This window comes from Peromyscus maniculatus, chromosome 18 (assembly GCF_049852395.1).
Source record: "Peromyscus maniculatus bairdii isolate BWxNUB_F1_BW_parent chromosome 18, HU_Pman_BW_mat_3.1, whole genome shotgun sequence".
Classification (NCBI taxonomy): Eukaryota; Metazoa; Chordata; class Mammalia; order Rodentia; family Cricetidae; genus Peromyscus; species Peromyscus maniculatus.
In genome coordinates this window covers 14,317,477-14,331,900 of record NC_134869.1, presented here as the reverse complement: position 1 = coordinate 14,331,900, position 14,424 = coordinate 14,317,477, and the positions used below count along the sequence as shown (strand labels likewise).

The window sequence follows — 14,424 nt, the reverse complement described above, 5'->3', positions numbered from 1 at the left end:
TTAATGGGAAGAAGAGCTAAAGAAGGGTATTTTTACTCTACCTGGAATAGTTACAGAATGTCATGAAAATAACAGAGATGGGGAAAGATGAAAATGGGGAGATCAGGGAAGATAAATGTTCCCAGCCATGTAAACAAACTAGAAGATCATCCCGTTGCCATCCTTGGGACAGTGGAGCTCTAGAAAAGGAGAAATAAACCGAGAGCCATAGCCAGGACTGGACGGGCACGGTAGCTGTGGACGAGTCTCTGGATAATGGATTCATGCCATGGCAATTGTGTAGAGAATTTGAGTAACATGTAGCTCTTGACTGTCAGTGGCAGCCTGATTAGCAGAGAGCTGGGGGCCAGTCTTATTTGTGTCTTTCTGGTCTAAGGATTAAATAGGAAACTGTTTATTGTTTCCAAACTTCTTTTAATGATTTTTTAAAATGGTCTTCTTTTTTTTTTCATTCTAGTTTACTCTTGAATACTCACTAAGTCTAATCTCTCATGAACTTGGATACTGCAAACTTCTCACTATGAGTATTAACCAGTTCAGCCAGCATCCAACAGTTAGAGCAGCAGCCTCAGTCTGCCTCATCCGGTGTATAAAAAACATTAAGCGCTAAACACAATACTTCGCAGTAAAGGGTCTGACTGCCTATCAGAGTGGATGTCTTAGTTTTGGAAGTAATTCTAATCTTCCAACTGTAGATATCTTTGGCAAATGTACAACTAAAAAGAATTCGTTCTTTCCCTTTGTCCCTCTCTCGCTCATCCCCTCCCTGTCAGCCTTTAAATAAAACCAAAATGCTTTAGCTCCACAGTCTGAAGACTGGAGTGTGAAATGGTCCTACATGGTTACTCATTACTCCAAGCTACTTTGGCTACGGGTTTGCCAACTTTGGTTTGCTGTTTCCAAAGAAACCCAACATTTTGATGAGCCTTGGTGCTGCTCTTCCGAGTTTCCTTCTTTCTGCCCTGTGCTCTGTTATTCCTTTCCTTTTCGTGTTTGGGAGTTTGGCTTGTTCTTATTTTTAAAAGCATTGATGCATCATTAGGTTATTTGAGGTCTCCCTACTTTCACTCTAGACACATAGCTGTAAATGTCCTCTTAGCCCTGCTTTCCCTGAACCCCACAGGCTCCGGCATGCCGCATTTGGACTTTTTAATTCTAGGACTCTCCCATGCTCCTCTGTTATTTCTTCAACAGCCTTTCATTTTTTCAGGGATTATTTGGTTTCTGTCTTGTTTATATAATTATTTTGTTTCTTCTCTTGATTTGTAGGGTTTTTTTCCATTATGATAAGATATAGAAATTACTTCAATTTTTTTGTGTTTCTTTAAAAAAAGGATTAAATTAAATTTACTTATTTTATTTGTATGAATGTTTGGGCCACATTTATGTTTATTCACCACATGAGTGCCTGATGCCTGTGGAGGTCAGGAAAGAACATTTGGTGACCTAGAATTTGAGTTACAGATGGTTGTTAGCCAACATGTAGATGCTGGGAACAGAACCTGGGTCCTCTGCAAAAGCAGCAAGTATACTTAACCACGGATCCATCTTTCCAGGCCCTTTGTTTGTTTCTTAAGACTTGCTTTGTGTCCTAAGTATGACATATTTTGAGGAAAGTTCCATGTGTTGATGGAAAAAATGCATAGTCTTCAGCTATTGAAAGTAAGCTCCATTGATGTTCACTGAGTGCATTTGATTTTTGTGGATATTTTGTTTTGATGCTCTCCCTACTGGTGAGAGTGGGATGTTGAAGTCACCCATTATTGCTGTGTTGGACCAATTGCTACCTTTATATTCCACAGTGTTTGTTTCTTAAAAGTGTACTCTCCAATTTTCAGATCACATGTCTTTATGATTGTTATATTTTCTTGAGAAACTGTTCCCTTCAGCAATATATAAAATCTTATTTGTCTCATCTGACTAATTTTGACTTTTAAAGTCTGCTTTGTTGGATGTGAATATAGCTACTACTGCTTGTTTTCACAATTGCTGAAATAGCATTTCAAGCCCTTTCATGCTCAGTGTGTACATGTTTTGCTGGTGAGATGAATTCCTTGCTAGCAGGAATTGTTGGATACTGATTTAATCCAGTCAGCCTGAATTGTTATTTGAAGAACTGAGGCCATTTACACTCAGGGTTGTTACTGTAAGTTATATACAAATGCCTCTTATTTTGTTGTGTTTTCTCTCCCCCTCCCTGGGTACTTTGTATGATCTATGTTCATTGCTTCCTCCTTTATCTAATATAGCGACTTGATGGTTTTCTGAATCAATGGTTTGATTCCTTCCTATTTCTCCTCTGCTATCTATACTTTTAATGAGATTTGCTCCTTTCTCCTCCTTGCCATACTAGAGGTTGACCCCAGGGCCTCCTGCGTGTTTGATGAGTACTCTACACTGAGCAGACCTTCTGGTGAGATTTCATCATACCTCTACCCCCACGCTCTAAGGACTGTGTTTTTCTTGCTTCCTCTTCTAGGTGCACAGTCCCTTTGGATATTGTCCAGTATTCTGTCAGTCTATGTTTATCTTGACATGTCTTTGTTATTCCATTGGTTGTGAAGGATATTTTTGCTGACACTGGTATAATCTGTGATCTAGATTGGCATTGTTTTCTCCCAGTGTTTGAAATATGTCATCCCACTCACTAAAGCCTTTAGTGTTTCTGCTGTGAAATCTTGCATTATCCTGATGGGTTTGACTTCATAGGTGAATGGGTGCTTCTCTTTTGCAAATTTGTGTTCTTTCATTGTTTGGTACTTTTGGCACTTGCAATATATCATAGGGAGGTTTTTTTCTGTGACATCTATTTGGAGCTCTAGATAGCTTCCTATATCAGGTCACCATGTCTTCCCCAGGATCTAAAAAAAATTCTGCTTTTTTATTGAATAGGTTTTTTATGCCTATAACCTACACTTGGGTTCCTTATTTATTACTATTTTTATAGATTTGATCTTTAGTACTGCCCCAGAGATCTTGTCTATTTTGTTCATTTATTATTTTTTCTCATTTTTGTCTACAAGTGATAAGTATCAACTTTGTCTTCAAGTTCTAATATTATTCTGGTTTTTCTAGTCTACTGGTGAGGCTTTCAATGGAGTTTTGACTCACTTAACTTTTCACTTCAAGAATTGGAGTTTAGTTCCTTTTCTGTCTTAATTGCTTATACTCACCTGTGTGTTTGGATATTCCGTGTGCACATGCTCCTTTACATCTTCATGGCTTTGGGGAGACACAAATTGAATGCAAGTACTTAATTTCCCATCTCTAGCTAGAAGCCTCAGCAGCAGATTTTTTTAAATTCATATTTAACTCTTAGTAAAGATGCTATCATGAAGCGCAATTAGAAGTAACTATTTGAATTTTTTAAGCCCTACTATTCCGGTAGCTTATCACATTAATCCTTAGAGGAGACTTGGAAATCTTTACCTGTCTGAACTTTGACTATTATATATTTGATATGATAATCCCCCCATTCTTTTTCTCTTAACAAGCACACTTAAGATAAAAAAATTAAGCTTTTGCACTCCGGTTGCCTAAAGCCCAGAAAACTCTCAAAATAGGCCTTGTCACATAAAAAATTAATTGGTTGCTTTGTTCCTACTTAGCTTTTCATTAATTTGAGGACATAATTTAAGTGACAGTTAACTGTATCACCTTTGCCTCTCTCTGTTAAAATAGAAATCTCTATTTAAAAGTCTAATTAAGAAAGTTTTCTGAAATATTTATTTTTAAGAGATTAACCTTTACTTTTTTTGTATTATGAAGTAATGTAACTTCAGCCACCAGGAAAGGCCCATTGCTTAGCTTTGCTCCCAAACAAGCTACTGTAAAACTCACTGGGTTTAAACAACAGTCATATTTGCAATTATGCTGGACTCAGCTGGGAGAGTCATCTGTTGGGTTCATGTGGAATCAACACATGGCTGTAACTCTTCATTGGCTGCCCTGGTATTTGGGGCCAGCTCTTTGTATTGTCTCATTTTCAGAGAGGCTAGTTCAGGCTTTTCACCTTGCCAGATGGGGCAGCAACCCAAGGTGCTAAGGGTGTAAGTGAAGAGCCATGTCTGAGATCACTTCTCTCACAACCCTTCTAAGCAAGTCAAAAGTCCTGTTCCCATTCACGAATTGAAGGGATAGACATCACCTATTGGTGTGAAGAGCAAGAAATTCACATCCCAAAGCAGAAAGGAGGAATTAAGATAAGGATGAATTTTGGTCATTTTTTATTACCCACCATAGTGTTCTCTGGCTATAACTTAATCACACTTTCCACACGTGGATGGTGCACTGGTGAGCTGGGGATATATAGTTCACTGGAAGAGTATTGTCTGCTACAGACAAATGAGAGGACCAGGTGGCCAAATCAGGGCCATAACAGGCTCACCTGGCAGCCCTGACATGGACCAGGCCTTAGTTTCGGTTCACTAGAATGGACTGGAGTTGAATAAACAATTCTCAGGAAAACCACAACTTAGGGGCAACCAATCAACAGATGCCCCCCAGCCTCATGCTGGCTCAGCAGGCACCCCGAAGCCCCTTCTGCTGGCTCAGCGGATGCCCCACACACTTCTGCTAGCTAAAGAGAGCTTTTTCTACCCTCTCGTCAATAAGCCCCTAGACGCTAGACTTCTGCTAGCTAAAGATAGCTTTCCCTATCCTCTCATTAACAAGCCCCCAGACACTAGACCCACCACCACCAATGGACCCCTAACCACTACAGCCTCCCACCAATCAGCCCCCAGACCTCTACCAATCAGCACCAGATCAATCCCTTCTCCCTTGAATTCCCCTAACTCTGCTTAAAAGGAACTTGTGACCCTCTTTGGGGGTCACTATTTGCCATCCCCAAAAGCTGGAAATAAACATTCTTGCTATATTACATACATGACTATTGATCTTTCTAGGGGGCTTCTCTCGTATGCTAACAATATAGATAATGAGTTTGATAGATAGATGGATAGATGATGGATAGATGGATAGATATAGAGATAAGGTAGGTAGACAGGCAGGCAGGCAGGGAGACAGACAGACAGATGGGAGAATCCATTCACACCCCAGCTCTCATTCCAATGCTACATGAAGCTCAAAGCATAGGATATGCTATTTTGTCTTAGGTTAGATACAGATGAAAATCCTTGGCTCCAGCTCCGCTGTGGCCAGAAACCTGTGAATGAGAACGATAAGTGTTCTGTTCCTACATGTCCAATATGTAGTGACAAGACAAGGTCAGAATAACTATAATAGACACTGTTTTCATCCTGGGAGCCAAAAACCAAGGCACCCAGAGCCGTCACCTATAGATTCATCCTGAGATCCAGTTGACACAGGGTCCAGGCTACTTCATTTCAGAAACAAGAAGCTTGCCCCAGTATGTCATCTGGCTCTTCTTCCTGCTTTGACACGTCTTAGGCTTTTAAATATGTAAAGGTCAATTAGATAGCTACAATTATCAAATAATTGCAGAACACCACTTCCAGATTCTTAAATACTTCCTGACAAAGTTGCTCCTTGAAATTTTAAATCATGGAGATTTTCACACTGTTGAGAGCACTTGTTCTAATGATCTCAAAAAATTCAGGGTGGTAGTTGAAGAGGAATCCAAAGAGCTGGATGGACTGGATGTTGGACATGAGAGGAAAGAGGGTGAGGGATGCATTCAAGTTTGTGACATGTGAAATTGAGTAGATGGCAGTCTCTTTCTCTTTTAAAAGGGAATAGAGGAAGAGACAAGTTTTCTTTTATAAGGCTAGAGATCAAAAGTTTTATTTTGGATGATATCTAACCCTGTCCTTGAGCAATAAGGCATTATAACCCTCTTTTTCCCAACAAGTAACTATGTTCCTGAAAGACTCAGAGACTTATTGAAGACACAGCTTTCATGGGACCATAAAACTGGAACCCAAGTCTTATGGCAGTCTACAAATGGCCCTATAGGGCAATCCTCACTCCTTAGCATTCCTGTGCTTCATCTGTTTCCAAAAGCAAACATCAGGTTGATATCCCATCAGTGAGATAGAACTGGGTGCTGCATGGTACCCCAAGGATCAACTATGACGTAGGTAACTGTTGCCTGCACTGTCAATTTGGAGTCTACTAGCCACAACTAAAATTAATTAAATTGAAATTTACCCTCTTAGGTACACTATCCATAGATCAAATTCTCAGTAGATACATAAAGTGGGTGGGAACCATATTGGAGAGCAAAGATGGAGAACACTTTTGTTATGGCTGAGATTTCTGTTCTGAAGTGTTGAACTCCAGCTATTCAGATTAGAGTAATCTAGAATGTGACAAAAATGAACTCTTAATCCTGATGAGCACAGTCTACGAAGACATTTAGGAAAAAATGGCTGTCTTCTTGACACATTTCATAAGCTGACTCTCACTTAAGCATTAAGGAGCACCTTTCCCCAACTCACACCCTTGAACGTTTGCCTCTTTTTTATCCAGCAAGTTTAGGATCATGGCTGAGGGCAGGAGCTGGGTTAGTTTCACCTTTGCATTTCCTGCACTAAAAATATATGGTTATATACTACCTGTGTTTACCCATGTTCCACCCACTCCGCTGTATTATACACACTCCCAGTGTACAGTGCTCTGCAAAGAAAAGGCATGCTCTTTATTGTGAAACAGCTCGGCATATCTCATTGTACTGCTGTGAATAGTTGCCCATTGGAAGAACTAATCAGTAAAAAGCAAACATAACACTGAGATGTTTGTAGCTAAAACTAGCTCCACAGTGAGTCCTTTCCCGACCCTCCTCTCCTGGCAAAAAGAACATTGAGACTCTAATACTAAAAACTAAGGCTGCTGACCACCATAAGAATCAGGAGTTGAGACCCTAGCAGGGAGGTAGTTGGATCAGGCTCACCTGTCCATCATTTAGCAAGTCCCACCCCCCTCTCCAAGGAAGACAGTGACATCTAGAAAGGCTGCTGTCACACACACACACAAGCACATGGGCAAACTGTGTTCCTAAAAGGTCCTTTTACAAAAAAAATAATAACAAGACATGAAATAAGTAGGTGTTCCTTAAATTTTTTTTATTCTTTTATGTGTGTGTGTATATGTGTGTGTACATGTCTGCCACATGTGTGTGAGTGCCTATAGAGACCAGCAAAGGGTGGAGCTGGAGGTACAGACAGTTATAAACAGCCTGACATGGGTGCTGGATCTGAACTTGGGTCTTCTGAAAGAAAAGCAAACCTTCTTAACTGTTATGCGCCACGTCAGCAGACTCAGCAGATGGTTTTCCAATTCCTTCTTGTCATTTTCTGTGTGTCTTGGGATGCTACATAACCCTGTAAAGAGGTAGAATAAGGAGAGGAATATATCAAGCTATGACCCCAGAGTTTCTCCTCTACCAATCTAGAAACTTATTCTCCTTGTCTTTCATGGTAAAGCTAGGAAAAGACTCGGAACAAAATTCATTTCGCCTTGATTTTCTTTTCAACTTTTAGTCCAAGCAATTTTCAGCACAAGTGATAATTTCCCTAAGTGTGCGCGCAGGGTTTCCATCCCATCTCCCCAGATATCTTATTCTCCATTTGAGACAACTAGTGTGCCAGGACATTATACACAGACATGCATACACACATAAACATGCATCTTATACATCCTCCTACAGTCATTCTACACACGGATCACCAAATGTGTGTGTCAATACAACTGTGTGTACATGTCCTCCCCTGACATAAACAGCCCTTTACCTGTCTGAACCTTTTTTTCCTCCCATACGGTGCTGGTGCCACCATGTCTGGCTCAGTTTGGACATTTGTAGGACTTACTGTGCACATCGGCCTCCTCCCAGCTACAGAGTCTCCTCTAGGGAGGAGTATCACAGCTTGTTTGTCTTATCCCCCACTTGAAGAACTAGATAGCCTATTTCTGGCTTTTACTATTATAATTCATGCCTTGAGCATTCCTGTACATCTGGGCATGTGATATAATTGCCCAATTCCATGTGGGCAATTATATCGGTGGAATGCATTTTCAAAAGAGAAGTTCAGATTAGAAGATATAGGAAGATATGTGCATGATATTGGCAAACGTGGCCAAATGGCCCCCGAAGACTCCTCACTCCTTTACCATCCTCCCAGAGGATTGTAAGATCAGAGGCAAGTGTCTAAGCTTGCGGATCCTTTCTCAGAGACTCGTGGCTTTAAGACATGTATTTGCCAGAATTGATCAGGCCAGTGTCTGTGAACATGTCCATGTGTGTGTGTCAGTGTCTATGTCCATGCATGTGTGTGTGATTTTTTTGTAGCAAAAAAAAAAACAACAAAAAAACAAACAAAAAAAAAAAACCAAGAACTATAGTATAGTGAACTATCACTGTCCCTTCTCCAATTCCTCCTATTTAAGAGAGAGAGTCTACCACCTGCCAGATGTCCTTACACATGTGGTGTTGAAAGAATGACTCAATTGATCCCTGGAAGAAATAGGACGGGTAGAAAGAGCTCCAAGAACTGGATAAGAGGCCAGGGTATAAGAGGATAAGATAGCTAGTGTTCTCCAGAAGGTCAGCCCCTTTAGAGATCAGCATGTGTTTTGCCCTGTGCTAGTATGAGGAATGTAGCATGCTCATTCTATATTCCTGCCTGCAAGAAGCTGACATGGAGAAGCCAGGGATGCAAGTGAGGTCCTACTCCAGGGTAGCAGAGCCAATAGTTGTGAAGACCACTAACTCTGAGACCTTCCCAAATATTAAACTGTTTGTCATCTTACCCAATTCATATATATATATATATATATATATATATATATATATATATATATCCTCTGAGAGTAACATGAGCTAACCTCAACTCCCAAATATGACCCAATGCCAGATAGTACATGGCAAAGGTTAGGAATAGACTGGGGTCTCTTTGACTTCAGAGTCTCAGAGGTGAATCAGAGATGCTGAGCATGCCCAAGGCTCAGCTCCTGTATCCCTCCTCATCCCATCAGTGGTTTTTTTTTTTTTTTTTGCTCCTTTCTCTTCATAATGACATGGTTTATGGTAATGATGGAGAGGGGGATCAACTAAGAGTATTCAAGGGAGATATTGCCTGAGCTGAAATACAAAGTGAGTAGGAACAGGAACATTCCAGATAGAGTAGCTGGCCTGACCTCAGGAAGTGCCAACCTTCAGGAGGTAGGAGGTATCCAAAGTAGAGAGAAAAGCAGATGGGTGTGGGTTAGTCAGGAAGTTAGCCTCTGCAGCCAGGAATACCTGAGTTCTAATCCTGACTCCACACCTTATTAGCTAAATGATTTGGGGTACATGGCTTATGCCGGTGATCCTTTGCCTGTAAGATTTAACAAATAAGTTCTTTCCCTCACAGGTTGTTGAACGGAGTGAATGAGTTTGTGTATTTGGGATGCTTAGAATGGTGTCTGGCTCATGCCCACTATGTCTGCTCACACTAGAGACTGTCCTGATTCTAGGACAACCTAGATATAAAGAAGAGGGAAACCAAATTTGTAACTTATCTGTAGGATTTATTGTAGAGAACTATCACATGTGCTCAGAGATGTAAATGGTGCCATAAAAAGGGAAGGAAGCAGAAAACCGTTTAATGGGGGAGACATGAGCCTTTGGCTCTGATTGTCCCATCAAATGTGATTGAGCTTGTGGGCTTTCTGATGTAAGTCCAAATGGGCTTTGTAATGGCTGACTATTTGTTTATGACATCTTTATTTGACATTAAAATGTAATGACTTGTCTCAAATAAGGTGAACAAGCAGAGAAGGACAAGTTTAAAAAGAAAGGCATTTGGATGTAACTCTTGAATTTCCCCTTTTACTCTTTGATACCATAAAATATCTCAAGAAAACCCAAGTGGGAATCAGAGAAGGGCTGCAGCTGCTCCATCTGCTCCGCCTTCTCTTCTGTCCCTGTAGAGCCACATCTGGGAGGGACTGCAAAGGAAGCAAAGTCGGGGGGGGGGGGGGAGTGGTGGATATTTCTCCAAGGAGTCAGCTGACGCAGTTTTCATGACTCCATATTCTCTGGTTTTCTTCTCCTTATATGTCTCCCACTTCCCAATCTGAGTCCTAAAATGAAGCTAAAGTAGGACATCCTTCCTCTGGGCCAGTTTTTGTCTCTTCCTCTCCCTGGTCAACTCCCAAGAACCCATCTTCTGTAAGAAACACATGCAGTGGTCATTTCCCTGATGTAAACCTTCAATGCTCTCCCATCCCTGCATTCTAACGACTTCTGAGATACTAGAGCTACGGAATTAGGTCTCAGCCACTTCTCCTAAGTCAGCTCACACTCTTAAATGGGAAAACGTTCATGCGAATGAAGGAGGAGTGTGCCCTTCCCTGACATAGGAGCAGGTTCCTTTCATTCATGACCTGCCTTCCTCACCAGACTTAATCTCAAAGACAAAGATTTGATCGGTTTTCCTTATCAGTGCCTTATAGATTATCCTCTGTAAACATCTGGTGAAAAAGTGTAAACATAATGGTCAATGGATGTAAGAGAAACAGTTTAGAGGCAGGAGGATTGCTCTTTGAAGGAGTAGGGGTACAATTAGGGACCGTGGAAACTTAAGGGAACAATGATCCCCATGCTTAGTTTGGAAGAGATAGCTACCAACACTTACATGCCTTCACATGGCATTCCACTTCTAGGAAGAACCAACTGGGTTGATAAACCAACTGGGTTGATAAACCTTATATTTGGGGAAGTAACTCCATGTATAATATTGATGGTAGTCTGTAACTCATCATGTTATGGGGGAAGGGAAGACATGACTTCATGGTGAACTATATGGCCTTAGACATTCTGTCTGTTACCCGAGAACCCTGTCCTTAGAGTGGCATGGCTATTAGAAATGAAAGGTCAACATTATTGTTGGGAGGAGGAGGAGAGAGAAAAAGAATCCAGAAGCTAGCTCTCCACAAACACTGGAGCTGGCCAGATGACTAAGTGAGAGAAAAAAATCTTAAGTGTCTGCTCTAGAAAGTCCTCACCAGGAAAGGATATGGCAAGAGAGGCCAGGCTCAGGGCTGAGCCCCAGACACTGAGTTCTCACCTTAGTCCGCCCCAAACTGGATCTTATTACCTAACTTCCATCTGCATTGCTCAAGCCAACTTTGAATCTTAAACTCCCGGAAGCAGTCCATGATCACAGCATGGGAGAGGGCAGGGCCAAACACATGAGAAGATAAAAACAGAATTCACCCTATTGAGAAAAAACAAAATACAAGACCTAAATTTGCTGTTAACCTGTTTTAAGGTTTCTTAATTTTATGAAGCCCTGACTCCTTTCCACTGTTATGCTATCAATGCCCAAGATCCCAAGAACCAAAACTGTTCAGAGTTGTGAGTTGCCCTGGTGTGATCTCTGGGCTCTTTCGTGCTGTCCCAGACATACCCTCTAGGACTGGGTTGAAAATGCCCCCATCTCAGCAGCACCAAATTAGAACAGGCAAATTCTCTTAACTCCCACTAATCTTCAACTTGTGTTTTCAATGTGTGTGTACAGCTTCATCATACACAACAAAGACACTTTCTTCAACAATGCCACCAGAAGCAGAATCGTGCATCATATTTTACAGAGAATAAAGTATGAAGAGGGAAAGAACAAAATCGGTGAGTACATTGTTAGTGTTACAAACACTTGACGTTTGGGGATTCTCTAGACCTTCTCCTTGGGCCTCCTTACGCCCTCTCACTACCCGCTTGATGGAGAATTCACAAGTGCACTTAGCACCCTTAATTACCTTCTTTAAACAGCGTTTTATCTCATTTATCTATGATCACTGACACATTCTCTCAATCTGGCAGATGTTTACGGAGCATCCATGGGCAAGGGATTAAGGGGATAAATGTAGTTTTTTCTTACAGCTTATATATTAAAAGCTGAAAGAACACATAAATATAATAACTAACATGAAGAAATGATAAAAGGTGACACTTGGAAGGTAAACTGCAGAACTAGCTGAGGGGTAGGAGAAATCTTCACCAAAACACTGAAATCTGAACTGAGCTGAGAGTAGCACAGTCCATGTGGGATGATGGAAAGGTGGGGTGTCACCTGAAGGGGAGCCACAAGAGCAATGATGGAGTTGTACAAAAAATCTCTCCCTCCCATTAAACAGCCTTCAAACATTATATTTTAGGCATTTTATAAGAATAATTCCATGTGATATGATCATGCCTTACTAAATAGGCTATTATATATCAGGAAGGCTTGGGTGGCTTTGTCCATATCTCTGTCCCAGCAAAAAGTGTTACTTGAATAATGATCTCTATCAGTCAAGGTATAATGAGAAGACAAAAGCATCCATCGTTGGAACAAGGAGATCTTAATATAAATAACTATGGCAGGATTGGAGCTGTGGAGGTCTGGCTGACCAAGGATGGGAACATAGGAGTAGAGAGGATAATCGCAGGTCCTCCGTGATTCCAGTCTGTAGCACGAATCTTAAAAAGTCTTATTAATAAAAACAAACTCAGAGCCAGGTATTGGGGTGAACGCTGAAAGATCAGAGAAAAAGAACCAGCCACAGCTACCTCACCTTGCCAATTCCTCAGCTAATCCTGTTTCCTCAGACTGGAGGCCTCTGAGTCCTCATCCAGAATGAATCTCAGCTGAACTGCTGCTAAAAGTCTAAAAGCTTAACCAGCCTAGTTCCTGGTTTTCACACCTTATATACCTTTCTGCTTCCTGCTATCACTTCCTGGGATTAAAGGCTGTGTGTCACCATGCCTGGCTGTTTCCAGTGTGGCTTTGAACTCATAGAGATCCGGATGGATCTCTGCCTCCAGAATGCTAGGATTAAAGGTGTGTGTGCCACCATTTTCTGGCCTCTATGTCTATCTAGCAGTTGTTCTGTTCTCTGACCCCAGATAAGTTTATTAAGGTGCATAATATATTGGGGAACACAATATCACCACACCAGTCCTCCATGGATTCCAGTCTCCTGGGATTTCAGCCTTCCATGATTCCAGTCCTCCATCTGAGGACTAGACCTGGTATAAAAGCTACCATGGAAGCTGGAGACTTTGCTGGAGACTCGCTGGAGACCTGCTTTTTTGGAATACTCGGGACAGTTGTCTAGAAGGTTCCAGGGCAGCATTATCCCATGGATCCATGTATAAAGATACCAAGAAACATGCCCTCAGTCACCACACACTGCAGGTGCTAGTACTACAGAGGCAGATGCTGAAGAAATTTGGTGAAGGAGGCACTGGATCAAGGAAGCAAAGTCGCTTCCTCCATCAGCGTCCACCCAGTACCTTCAACCAGCACTGTGTCACCCAACACCCAGAAATACCTTTAAGGTCCACTTCTACTGCTGAGAAGCCGAGTGAAGACGCCTCGGGCGCTGAGGGGCAATACATCCACTACTGACTTGTAGCGGAAATGACCTGCTCATCACTCTTCCTGTGTGTAAGGCTGGACAGCTGTGTAAATCGTTTTAGCCACTGGATCCACCGCCACAGACATCTCGGCTGCTCTGCCAAGCCCAGAGAGACAACATTTAACAGTTTGTAAATGTGATGGCCTACACGCAGATTCAGCAAAACAGCTACCCTATGGGGTGTGGGAGAAGTGTTGTCCAACAGCACCGTGAGAGGAACAGATTTGAGCTCCGTGGACTCCGGCTCAGTGTGAGTCACTAGCATAATGAAGCTGTGAAGAGGGGGGATGGGGAGGGGATTATTTTAATGCTGAACTGCACAAAGTAAAATGTAATGGAGAGAAGTGGATGCTCCACATCTGAATACGTGTGGCATGGAATATCCAGAGAGCATCGGTGGCAGCTGGATCTGAGGAGACTGAAGTTCATGTATGTCCTTCTTAACATGGGTGACATTATAACTGAACATAGCCCATCGTCTCTGCAGGAGTCATCCTCCCTTAAGACATGTCTTTTCTATGTCTTTGGTGACATTCTGGCTGGAGACAATTCCTCCTTCTTCTGGATTCCTGTGACTTTTTTTTTTTTTTTTTTTTTTTTGGCTGGGGAGTGGGGAACGTTGAGGCAGGGTTTCACTGTGTAGTCCTGGCTGTCCTCAAACTCATAGAGATTTTCTTACCTCTGCCTCCCAAATGCTGAGATTAAAGGGTTGAGCCACCACTGCCCAGCTATTTTTTGTTAATATTTACTGTTTGTCACATACACCTCATTTTATTGTCTTGAGATACTTTCAATCACATTATGCAAATCTGCCACCTAAAGAGAACCGCCGTTGACACGATCTCCTAAATAATTTAAATAGTACCTAAATTACTTTCTTCATGTTGATTCCTCTAAAGTGATTTATTAAGACAAACTTCAGTTGTGCTGTGCAAAGCTTTCTATCATATTTTTTCAGTTCACATGGTTTTATTAAACATGCTAAATAGCAAGTGAGTCAATGTGGAATTGTGGAAAGAGCTATTAAGGACTATTTCAAAAACTAAAAATAACTCTCAA

The 14,424-nt window shown here is 41.5% G+C and overlaps 1 protein-coding gene across 6 annotated transcripts in view; it reads left to right on the top strand.

Annotated features, from left to right (window-relative positions):
* Positions 1-14,424, top strand: part of Ano4 (anoctamin 4) — a 394,739-nt gene that overhangs the window by 306,356 nt on the left and 73,959 nt on the right. For all 6 annotated transcript variants that reach the window (XM_015998459.3, XM_015998460.3, XM_076554596.1 and 3 more), the window contains one exon: positions 11,484-11,590. In XM_015998459.3, the coding sequence (XP_015853945.3) occupies positions 11,484-11,590 (107 nt within the window). The remainder of the gene's footprint in view (positions 1-11,483; positions 11,591-14,424) is intronic.